The sequence below is a fragment of the Peromyscus maniculatus genome, chromosome 7 (assembly GCF_049852395.1).
Source record: "Peromyscus maniculatus bairdii isolate BWxNUB_F1_BW_parent chromosome 7, HU_Pman_BW_mat_3.1, whole genome shotgun sequence".
In the NCBI taxonomy this organism is placed as follows: domain Eukaryota; kingdom Metazoa; phylum Chordata; class Mammalia; order Rodentia; family Cricetidae; genus Peromyscus; species Peromyscus maniculatus.
In genome coordinates, this window is record NC_134858.1 from 54865663 (window position 1) to 54878251 (window position 12589).

General features: G+C 43.5%; 1 protein-coding gene across 4 annotated transcripts in view; it reads left to right on the plus strand.

Annotated features, from left to right (window-relative positions):
• Positions 1 to 6747: 6747 nt before the first annotated feature.
• Positions 6748 to 12589, plus strand: part of Edc3 (enhancer of mRNA decapping 3) — a 31193-nt gene continuing 25351 nt past the window's right edge. The window contains exons 1-3 of one of the 4 annotated variants that reach the window (XM_076576367.1): positions 6748 to 6827; positions 10554 to 10692; positions 12028 to 12209. In XM_076576367.1, the coding sequence (XP_076432482.1) occupies positions 12046 to 12209 (164 nt within the window). In that variant the 5' untranslated portion in view covers positions 6748 to 6827; positions 10554 to 10692; positions 12028 to 12045. Of the gene's footprint in view, positions 6915 to 10553; positions 10693 to 12027; positions 12210 to 12589 lie in introns of all 4 variants that reach the window. The other 3 variants (XM_076576366.1, XM_006971523.4, XM_016004099.3) reach the window with 3 other exon arrangements.

Genomic DNA, 12589 nt, shown 5'->3' on the forward strand with positions numbered 1-12589 from the left:
AACATTTGACAGATTCAGACAAAAAACTCCATTAAATATAACAATGTCCAGTCCAGTAACATTTGATAAACTCAGACAAGAAATTTTCATTACTTATCTTATTTAAAACAAGTAGTTCCTTTTTAAAAGTAGATTCAAAAATTGACCTTTTTATCTTATCATATTCATATTCTCTCTTTTTTCTTTTCATAAAAGTTTCAATAATCTACCTTTTGTCATTTTTATATCTTCCCCTTTTTCTTTTCAGTGTAGATTCATGTACACTTTTTCAGTGTAGATAAATGATCTACCCATTTATCCTATTATTTCTTTATCTCTTTTTCTTAGAGTAGAGTCAATGATCTATCTCATATCTATATTCTCTTCTTTCTTTTTCTCTTTTTTTAAACAAAACCTCTGAATCTAATCTCCATGTTCAGCTTTTTTCCTGACCATTAACAATCAACAACTTGTAACCAACCATTGTAAACAATGACAATATCCAAAACTCATTAAATGACCAAAAACCTCCCGTCCCACCTCTTGGGAATGTGAGCATTGTTTTCTTAAAATTACTTCCTGCTTTCTGGGGGTGAAGACATCTTTAGGGAATCCTGAAAAGAAAAATTTGGGGTTAATAGTCAAGTCCTGTATCATTTGTCCAGTCGCTGCATAATGAGAAAGTGCAGGGCTTGTTTCAAGTTCTTGTTCAAGTAGTCTGTCAGGCTGGATCATCTCAGCTAGCCATCTTGAAATTGTCCTAAACAGTTTGTAGTCCCAAGTCTATCTTTTGGTGGTGTTAATCAGCTTAATGGTTTTCCCATAGTGTAGCAGGAATCTTAAAAGTTCTTATTAATAAAATCAAACCTGAGGCCAGTTATTGGGGTGAACACTGGAAGATCAGAGAGACAGAATGGGCCACAGCTAACCTCACCTGGCCAACTTCTCAGCTGGTCTTGTTTCCTCAGACTGGAAGCATCTGTGTCCTCATCCCAATAGCTCTCAGCTGAACTGCTGCTCAAAAGCCTGAAGCTTAACCAGCTAGAAGCTTCTAGTTTCTGGTCCTCACGCCTTATATACCTTTCTGCTTTCTACCACCACTCCCTGGGATTAAAGGCGTGAGTCACCATGCTTGGCTGTATCCTTAAACACATGGATTTCTGCCTCTGGAATGCTAGGATTAAAGGTGTGTGCTACCACTGCCTATCCTAAGTATCTAGTGGCTTTTCTGTTCTCTGACCCCAGATAAGTTTATTAGGGTACACAATATTTTGGGGAACACAATACCACCACATTTCCTCTCTTTTTATCTAAAATTTAAAAAAGCTTATAACCAATACAAGAAAAACTGTCTAATAAGTATATACAATATATACAGTCAAAAATTACATTAACAATGTCTAGTCCATTAACATTTGACAGATTCAGACAAAAAACTCTATTATATATACTAACAATGTCCAGTAACATTTGATAAATTCAGACAAAAATTTCATTACTTATCCTATTTAAAACAAGTAATTCCTTTTTAAAAGTATTTTTTCTTTCCATAATAGATTCAGTAATCTACATTTTGTAATTTTTATATCTTCCTCTTTTTCTTTTTAGTGTAGATTCAGTGATCTACCCATTTATCCTATTATTTATCTTTTTTCTCAGAGTAGATTTGATCTACTTCATATCTATATTCTCTTTTTCTTTCTTTCTTTTTTTTTTTTAACAAATCTCTGAATCTAGTCTCCTTGTTCAGCTTTTTTCCTGACCATTAACAATCAACAACTTGTAACCAACCTTTGTAAACAATGACAATATCCATAACTCATTAAATGACCAAAAACCACCCACCCCACTTCTTGGGAATGTGGGCATCTTTTTCTTAAAATTACTTCCCGATTTCTAGGGGTGAAGACATCTTTAAGGAATCCTGAAAAGAAAATTTTTGGGTTAATTGTCAAGTCCTGTATCATTTGTCCAGTTGCTGCAAAATGAGAAAGTTCAGGGCTTGTTTCAAGTCCTTGTTCAAGTAGTCTGTCAGGCTGGATCATCTCAGCTAGCCATCTCGAAATTGTCCTGAGCAGTTTGTAGTCCAAAGCAGCTTAATGGCTTTACCATAGTCCATGTGGAGTCATCTTTGTGGAGTCCTGTCTTCCTTTTGAAGATTTCAAAGTCGCTGTTAGGTGTGGTCATGGTTCCCTGCAGACCTTTTTTTTTTTTTTGGTGCCTCCTCTGTGGTTTGGAGCAATCGTAGTCTCATGTCTGTCTCTCAGAACCATGAACGTTCTTCTCTAGAAGAGAAAATCTTCACAGCAATTTCTCCCACCATTTGTCTTGCCAAACTTTTCTAAACTGACCTTTGCCGATGCTTTCTTGTAACACGATGGTCCTGTCAATTCTTTTCTGAACAAGTAGCGGTAAACCCTTTGTCCCAGGTAGCAGCAGCATCGCAGTCACCAACATGATGAGAAGAAGCCAGCAACTCAGAGCAGCAGCCGCTGACTCCATGGTCCCATGGCACCGTTTGTCGATGGTCCCCAGTCAGCTGGAGCTTCTCCTTAGCAAGCCTCCCAGGGATCCTCCTGCCTCTCCCTCCTTCAGCAAATCCTACCTGTATGTGGTATGCGGTATGCGGTGTGCCACCACAATCGGCAACGTGTAGCTTAGGTCTGAGCTGGGGCCTGAAAGGCCACAGGCAAGTGACTTTTTCCAGAATTTGTACCACAAACGTTGGGCGCCAGATGTAACATGAATCTTAAAGGTACTTATTAATAAAAATCAAACCTGAGGCCAGTTATTGGGGTGAACTGGAAGATCAGAAAAGCAGAGCAAGCCACAGCTTCCTCACCTTGCCAGTTCCTCAGCTGATTCTGTTTCCTCAGACTGGATGCCTCTGAGTCCTCATCCAGAATGAATCTCAGCTGAACTGCTGATTGAAAGCCTGAAAGCTTAACCAGCCAAATGCTTCTAGTTCCTGGTTGAAGACCTTATATACCTTTCTGCCTTCTGCCATCACTCCCTGGGATTAAAGGCTCACTTCTTGGGATTAAAGGCGTGTGTCTCCATGCCTGGCTGTTTCCAATATGGCCTTGAACTCACAGAGATGCAGAGGGATTTCTACCTCTGGAATGCTAGGATTAAAGGCGTGTGCTACCACTGCCTATCCTCTATGTTTAATATTGTGGCTGTTCTGTCTCTGATCCCAGAAAAGTTTATGAGGGTACACAATATATTGGGGAACACAATACCACTGCAATACCATTTTCAAACTAAGGAATTTGGACAGCATGTGTAAAACAATTCATGAGCCAGGAGGTGGCCGCACGCACTTTTAATCCCAGCACTCGGGAGGCTGAGACAGGCGGATCTCTGAGTTTGAGTGAGTCTCAGTTCAGCCAGCACTACATAGTGAAAACCTGTATTGAAAAACCAACCAACCAAGCAAGCAACAAACAAAGAAAAAAAAATTATGTAACCATTCTCAGATATCGCCTTGGTGATGGTGACATTATTATTGCTCTCTTGAGATTATAGTATGAGGGGATAAACAAATGAGTAATTGATAATGGTGTTCAAATTCATCATCCCCTTTATCTTGAGGAGCTAGGAGTTTAGAATATAGAAAAAAGAAGAGACTGTTGCACATAGAAGTGGCTAAGTTCAACCAGCAGGATGCATCTCTATCTGCTTGTCTATCAACTTCTGAGATCTGTTTGTTTGTTTTTGGATGCAGGGTCTTGATTTGTAGTCCAGACTGCCTCCAAATCTTTTTTTTTTTTTGTTGTTGTTGTTTTGTTTTGTTTTTCGAGACAAGATTTCTCCGTGTAGTTTTGGTGCCTGTCCTGGAACTCGCTTTGGAGACCAGGCTGGCCTCAAACTCATAGAGATCCACCTGGCTCTGCCTCCTGAGTGCTGGGATTAAAGGTGTGTGCCACCACTGCCCAGCTGGCTCCAAGTCTTGATCTTCAAGTCTCAGCCTTCTGACTGCTGGGATTTGCAAGCGTGTACTAACACACCTGGCTAACATCCTACATCTTAAAGGCAATGGCCAGCTCACAGAAATGAGCATTCTAACTTCATAATACCCAGAGTGTGACACAGGGCTTCTTAGGAAAACAATTGCCCACAAATCTGGGACAGAAGATGTAGTTAAAAAAAAAATCCTGGAACACTTGGTCATGCCAGATGGTAAAGATGCTACAAAGACTCCAGGAATGGATTGAATCACTCTGGAACAAGCTTTAACAGGTTTCAACTCCTAAAGATAGGACAGTTTGAGTATTGATAGTAATTTCTACAATTACCACCGCCCGACTTGATTGGATCTAAAGGCCGGACTTGATTGGATCTAAAGGCCGGATGATACAAGCCTTTCATCCAGACCTTGAGGCTGGAAGACACACCTTTAATCTGAGCCCCGCCTTCTGCTGGAAGCCTATATAAGGACAGGGAAGGAGGAATAGGCATCATTCCTTCTTCGCCTGCTTGCTCTCATCTGGTCAGCACATCCATTCCTTCACTGGCATTGGAGCCTACTTTGGGATTTCAGCGTGTACAGAAGACCAGCTGAGACACCCTATCTTGTGGACTGAACGACTACTAGATTCTTGGACTTTCCATTGACAACTAGCTGTTGTTGGACTGCAGCCTGTAAGTCATTCCAATAAATTCCTATCTATCTATCTATCTATCTATCTATCTATCTATCTATCTATCTATCTATATGTATATATACATATATGTATGTATATGTATGTATGTATGTATGGAGAGAGAGAGAGAGAGAGAGAGAGAGAGAGAGAGAGAGAGAGATTGATTCATTTCATAAGTTCTGTGACTCTAGAGAACTCTGACTAATACAGGAGACGTGGCCCTGGAGAAGCTGCGGCCTTGGTGGAGAAAGCCCATCATTGTGGGGGTGGGCTTTGAGGTTTGATATGCTCAAGCTACTTTCGGTGTCACAGACACAGATCACTTCCTGCTGCCTGTGGATTAAAGATGTAGAATTTTCAGCTCCTTATCCAGCACCATGTCTGCCTGCCTACTGCCATGTCCCACCATAATGATAATAGACTGAACCATTATCAGTGTGGAGGTAGCCACTAGTTAACCATAGAGGCCAGACAGTAGTGGCTTACACCTTTAATCCCAGCACTAGGGAGGATCATGCCTCTGATCCCAGCACCTGGAAAGCTGAGGTCCTGTCCCTAGCCATCTTATATTCCTGCCTCCACCTCCCAGGTGGTGGTGTCAAAGGCATGAGCCTCTCATGTGCTGGTATTAAAGGAATGTGCCACCACTGCCTGGCCTCTATGGTTAACGAGTGGCTAGTTCCACCTTCTGATCTTCAGGCAAGCTTATTTGTCAGAACACACACACAAAAAAAAAATCACATACTACCACCCAATTAAATGTTTTCCTTTATAAGAGTTGCTGTGTGCTAAGCAGTGGTGGTGCATGCCTTTAATCCCAGCACTCAGGAGGTAGAGCCAGGCAGATCTCTGTGAGTTTGTGGCCAGCCTGGTCTACAGAGTGAGATCCAGGACAGGCACCAAAACTACACAGAGAAACCCTGTCTCGAAAAAGTTGCTGTGGTCATGGTGTCTCTTCACAGCAATTTAAACCCTAAGACATGAGCTTGTGTGATTTTCTGAGAGGTCAGAAGAGGGTGTTAAATCTCCTGGGACTGGAGCTATGGATGGTTGTGGGAGAGCAACAAGTGCTTTTAACTTCAGTAATCTCTCTAGCCCAAAAATTCTCTCTCTCTCACCTTCCCTCCCTCCCCTCTTCTCCCCTCCCCATCTCTTTCTCTCTGTGATAGCTCTCAGGAAACATTTCCCAGTAGATTTCACCTCAACAATGCTGTTCTCTTCTTAAGCACCATTAATTTCTCAGTTCCAGCCAAACAACACTGAGTATCTCAGCAAAGCCAAGGTTTCACTTTAGCAGTTCTTGTTATTCAAAGCTGATTGTTCAGCCCCAGCTAACCAGAACCACAGAGTCTTAATTCAAAATGACAGGCGGTCCTGATAGTCTTTAAATGTCCCTCCGAAACTTCACAAGCCAGGCTTCCATCGTCTGCAACACTCTCAACGTTATCTTCCCAGCTCCTTGGAACAACTGACTGAGCTCTCAACACTCTGTGGCTTTTCTAGCCCAAAGTTCCAAGGTCCTTCCACAATCCTCCCCAAAACATGACTAGGTCTGTCACAGTAATACCCCACTCCTGGTACCAACTTGTCTTAGTTTGGGTTTCTATTGCTGCAATGAAACACCATGACCAAAAAACAATTCGGGGAGGAAAGGGTTTATTTTGCTTATACTTTACATCACTGTTTATTCTTGAAGGAAGTCAGGACAGAAACTCAAACAGGGCAGGATCCTGGAGGATCCAGGAGCTGTTGTAGATAGAGGCCATTGAGGGGAGCTGCTTACTGGCTTGCTCCTCAGGGCTTGCTCAGCCTGCTTTCTTACAGAACCCAGGACCAGCATCCTAGGGATGGCACCACCCGCCATGGGGTAGGCGTCCTCCATCTATCACTAGTTAAGAAAAATGCTTTACAGGTTTGCGTATAGCTGGGTCTTACGGAGGGAGGCATTTTCTCAGTTGAAGTTCCCTCCTTTCAGATAACTCCAGCTTGTGTCAAACTGACAAACTACCGCGTACACTTGCACTCTTTCTTTCCCTTGTTCGCTCCCTTCACCCCGATCTTCTCAAATTTCCCGGGAGTCCCGCCCCCAGGCCCCCGGGCTCTAGCCTATGACGCTTCAACGGAAGTGACATCAGCCCAGGTCGGTGAGGCACGGGGGCGTTTCCGGCGGCGGTGCTGGCGGCTGCTTCTGTGATTGTGGAGGTGGGCGTGAGGCCCCTTGGTGGTGTTTTGGCGTCGTGGGATCGGCTTGGTGTGGCGTGCCGCCCAGGCTGGGGTAGACGGTGGGAGGTGAGCGCGAGGGAGGCCGGGTGCTCGCGGGGCTCGTTGGCTGGCGCTTCCGGGGTGGTCAACTCGGTTTGCTTTTTAGGCTGCGGGCTTCCAGGCCTTGTAGAGCTTTATATTGGCAGGCAGGCAGGGACTGGTTGTGTGTGCGCGTGTGTGTGCAGGATGTGTGTGGCAGGCAGGAACTGGGGTGTGTGTGTGCGCGCAGGCGCGCATGGAGTACTCCCTGGGTTCCGTGTAGAGGTAGCCCAAGGATTTGGGTTTGAGGTGGGAGTCCCGAGATAGAGATGGCAGTTAGCGGCCTGGTCTCTCTCAGGCCAGCTTAAGTTGCCACTGCGACTTGCACTCATTCTCATTCTCTCTCTCTCTCCCTCCCTCCCTCTTCCTCCCTCTTCCTCTCTCCATCCCTCTCTCTCCCTCCCTCCCCCCTCTCTCTCCCTCTCTCTCCCTCTTCCTCTCTCCATCCCTCTCTCCCTCCCTCTCTCCATCCCTCTCTCCCTCCCTCTTCCTCTCTCCATCCCTCTCTCTTCCTCCCTCCCCCTCCCTCCCCCCCTCTCTCCCTCTCTCCCTCTTCCCTCTCTCCTCTCTCTCCCCCTCCCTCCCTCTCTCTTCTCTCTCTCCCCCTCCCTCCCTCTCTCTCTCTCCCCTCCTCTCCTGTCTCTCTCTACTCTTTCTCCTGTCTCCTCCCCCCCCCAAAAAAAAAAAACCACACACACACACTCATTGTTCTTTGTGTCCATTTCCTTTTGGCCAGTGAGGTTAATAGCCAGGCAGAGTGCAAGTGCCACATGGTGGTTGATAATGTGACTGACTGGGATGTGGAAATAGAGCTAGCGATGCCCTGCCAATTCGCACAGTTGACCGCCCTCGGTGTACTGCACCACTTACCAGTCCTTTTTTTCTGTGACGTGACTGCATTTGTTAGTAAAACTTGACCGGTGGTTTCAGTGTTGGTGTTGGAGGAATAGTCCTCATCAGCTTCGTTAGCTGATTTTCAGGCGCCCAGTTGCAGAGCTAAGAGAAGCCTTACTCTTTCCACAATACAAATGACTATCCCTAAGATGTTGGTGTCTCACTTGGAACCCTGAGGTGTGACCCAGTTTTTTGTTTTTGTTCTATGTTTTGGGCACAAAATTCCTAGTTGTTTTCTCTGAAGTAAAAGTGGTTGCAAAGAACTACCTTTTTTGGAGATAGGGTCTCACTGTGTAGCTTTGGCTGGCCTAGAGTTCTGTGCAGACCAAACTGCCCTGGAACTTAGAGAGATCCTCTTGCCTCTGCCTCCTAAGTGCTGGAATTAAAGGCCTGTGCCACCTCAGGCCTTGGCTTTTTAACTCCCCAGGATTACTGGTTTGAGCATTACTATGGCAGTCTCCCATTGGGCCCGTTGCTTTAGCCTCTGGAGCATTGTGATTATAGGTGGACACCACTATACCCGACTCTACGTGGCAGTTTCTAATAAAGCCAAATACAATTTTGACTCTGATTTTCTGTGTAATAGGAACAAGAACACATGTAAAAATGTTAGTTATTTAAAATGGAACCCCAAACTGAAAATAATCCAACTTTATCTTAGTAAATGCACTAAAATAATTGAGGTGTACCTAAATAAACTACAGACAGTTAACTTTTGCTACATGCAACAGTTGGATTTCACAGATGGACTGTTGATGAAAGGAAGCCAGGCACATGACCCTGCATTTCACACTTCTGTGAAGTTTGAAAACAGCATAAACTGATCTGTCATGATGTCAGAATAGCAGCACCTTACTAGAGACCCAATGGAGCCCCTTGTGATAGTTAGGGCGATGCTCCAGGGGGGATTACTGTGAAAATTTTTGGATGACCAGATGTCATGATACATACCTGTAATGACATTACCCAGGAGGCTGAGCCTGGGGAATCTTGAATATGAGCCTGCCCAGGCTACACAGTGAGGCCTTGTCTTAGGTTTTTTTTTTTTTTTTTTTTTTTTTTCCTGTGGAGTGGTATACTTTTGCTTGGATTGTAACTAGATGAAAAAGTAAAAAATAGCCGGGCGGTGGTGGCGCACGCCTTTAATCCCAGCACTTGGGAGGCAGAGCCAGGTGGATCTCTGTGAGTTCGAGGCCAGCCTGGTCTCCAAAGCGAGTTCCAGGAAAGGCGCAAAGCTACACCGAGAAACCCTGTCTCGAAAAACCAAAAAAAAAAAAAAAAAAAAAAAAAAAAAAGTAAAAAATAAAAGGTCTCAAGATTGGTCTTGTGCTAGAGATGTAACTCAATGACAAAGCTTGTCTAGCAACAAGCACAGTCTTGTTTGATCTCCAGCAAAACACACACACACACCACACCTAAAAAAAAAATTAGCACTAGCTGAGTGTAGTAGCATTAATCCCAGTGCTTGGGAGATAGGCAGGCAGATCTCTGGGTTCGAGGCCAGCCTGGTCTATTATAGAATGAGTTCCAGAACAGCCAGGGCTGCACAGAGAAACTCCCCGCCTCCCCCAAGTCTTTTCGTAGCTTCAGCTGTAGCTTTTTTTTTTTTTTTTTTTTTTTTAAAACGTGGAGGCCTTAGACTTGTAATGAATGAAACACATTTCCTTGGAGTAGTCTTCAGATAAGGAGTCCAATGTGTTACACTGTTTGATTTATGTTTAGTATCTGTGTAAGTGAAAAAGTTTTGTTTTTGGTAGTGTTGGGGAGTAGATCCAGAATTTCATGCACATATTCCAGGAAAGCATTCCACCGCTGAGCTACATGCTCAGGCCTAGGAAATTTTGGTTTGTTTACTTTGCTTCTTTTGAGACCTGGCTTCTCTGTGTAGCCCTGGATGGCCTGGAACTTGCACTCTGAACCAGGCTGGACTCAGACTTTCTGTAATCCTCCTGTTCTGCCTTCCAAATGCTGGGATTACAACCATGCATCACCACACCCAAGTGGGAATTTCTTTCTTTGTAGAATAAACCTGTTTGATGAGTTTTCAATAAAATATCAATGTGTTTTACAGGAGAATTTCCAGTAAAAATGGACAGTTACACATTAATATAGAACCAAATTAAAAAAACTGCACTTGGGGATGGAAAGATAGCTCAGTGATTAAGAGCACTGACTGCTCTTCCAGAGGAACAGGGTTCAATTCCCAGTGCCCACATGGCAGCTCACAATTGTCTGTAACCCCAGTTCCTCGGCACCCGACACCCTCACATGGACATATAGATAGGCAAAACAGCAATACACATAAAATAAAAAATAGCCGGGCGGTGGTGGCGCACGCCTTTAATCCCAGCACTCGGGAGGCAGAGCCAGGTGGATCTCTGTGAGTTCGAGGCCAGCCTGGTCTACCAAGTGAGTTCCAGGAAAGGCGCAAAGCTACACAGAGAAACCCTGTCTCGAAAAACCAAAAAAAAAAAAAAAAATAAATAAATAAATAAATAAATAAATTAAGCCTGCACTTATCAACTAAAAGTCACATTTTCAAAGTGTTAACATATTGATTTGGTCATTAACACAATATAAATTTGAATGTGAAACACCAGGGCATTAAAAATAATATATGTTGACTGGAAAAGAAAAGGAAGCTGTTTCCCATTTGGTTAAATTCTAGTTGTTGTTGTTGTTGTTGTTGTTTTTTCTCATGACAGCTTTTTTTTGTTGTTGTTCCTGAGACAGGGTTCCTCTGTGTAGTTTTGGTGCCTGTCCTGGATCTCGATCTGTAGAGCAGCCTGGAACTCACAGAGATCCCGCCTGGTTCTGCCTCTTGAGTACTGGGATTAAAGGCGTGAGCTACCACTGCCCGACCAGTAGCCAGGTGTGGTAACCCATTCTTTTTTTTTTTTTTTTTTAATGACAGCTTTTTATAATGTATCTATCTAATACCTAAAGCAAGTGCCAAAATAGGATTATGATGGAGTGGGTGTAAGTGATAGGCAAGAAAATTTATGCTACTCTGACATAAAATAGGCAAAATCTGATCAGGAATAGGAAGTAAGTGTCTTTTGTAATGTGGTAATTTATTTAATTAAAAACTTATTTTATTTTTATGTGTATTGAGTGTTTACCTGAATGTATTTCTGCGCATCATGTGTGTGCAGTGCGTGAGGAGGCCAGTAGAGGGCATCAGATCCCCTGGAACTGGAGTTACAAACAGTTATTGTGAACCACAGTGTGTGTGCTGGGAACACTGGGCTCCTCTGGAAGAGCAGCCAGTGTTTTTAACTGCCTACCCTTCTCTCCAGCCCTTTTTGTTCAGCTTTCTAGTTTTTTAAGTTTTGATGGTGCTAAAAATTAAGCCCAGAACTTTGTACTTGCTAGGCAAATACTCCTCCACTGCTGGGCCACATCTTTTGAAAGATTTTGCACCTTTATATGTAATGTACACACTAAAACAACTGCATGGTCTTTGGGTTGTTTTTTGGTTTTGATTTTCTTTGTTTTGTCTTGTTTTGGTTTTTTGAGACAGGGTTTCTCTGTAGCCCAGGCTGTCCTGGAACTCACTCTGTAAACCAGGCTAGCCTCGAACTCAGAGATCCCCCCTGGTTCTGTCTCTGGAGTGCTGGTTTTAAAGGCATGTGCCCCCACCAGCTGGTGTTTACATGGTCTTTGTATACATATATCAATATTGCTTATTAATCTGCATATCTCTACGGAAAAAGGTTTTTGGTTTTGGTTTTTGAGATAGTCTTACTGTGTAATCCTGGCTGACCTAGAACTCTCTATGTAGACCAGGTTGGCCTCAACTTAGATCCACCTGCCTCTGCCTCCCCTCTACATCCCCAACACTGGGACTAAAGGTATTTTCAGCTGGGCGTGGTGGTATATACCCTTCACTCCAACACTCAGGAGGCAGAGGCAGACAGATCTGAGAGTTTGAGGCATACCTAGCTAGTGTTAGGCTAGCCAGTTACATGGTGAGACCCTGTCTCAAAACAAAACAAAAATAAAACAAAACAAAAATAAAAAATAATACAGAGGTGTGTGCCGTTATGCCTTGTTTCTTACCAGAGTTGTTTTATTTTATTTTATTTTTTTATGTTTATCACCTCTGGTAGAGATCATCAAATACCACTAAATACAGAGCCTGACATACCTGCTGAGTTTAAAAGTTTTTCTTCCAGGTTCACTGAATGCTTCCTTCTCTTCACAGTGACTCCACGTCTGGAATATGGCTATGGATTGGCTAGGCAGTATTGTGTCAATCAACTGTGGCGAGAGCTTGGGTGTCTATCAGGGAAGAGTGTCAGCAGTGGATCAGGTCAGCCAGACCATTTCTCTTACTCGGCCCTTCCACAATGGAGTGAAGTGTCTTGTACCAGAAGTCACCTTTCGGTAAGTGCCCTGACTGACACCCTTAAAAGCCCAGCCTGGTGGTCTGTGGTGCTGGATCAGGGTCTGACTGACAGTGTTTTCTCGGCTGGGTTCTGCTTTGCACTGAGTCTTGTTAGGAAGGAGAGTTCATGGTCTTACAGGCCTTAGAGTTCTGTTGCTAATCTCACTGGAGACTTTGTGTTATAGTACAGTTTCAAGCTAATGAGTTAGGGTCGTGAAACCTGTTTCTTACCTCTGTTAGACATGGAATTTTATTTAAATTCAGCATAACTTTTATAGTTTCAAAGTTTTTTTTTCAGTATTGTATTATATGTGCTTTCTCATCAGTTTTTTCCCCCCTTGGCATACATGTGTTTGTAGATTTGTGTGATTTATCCTCA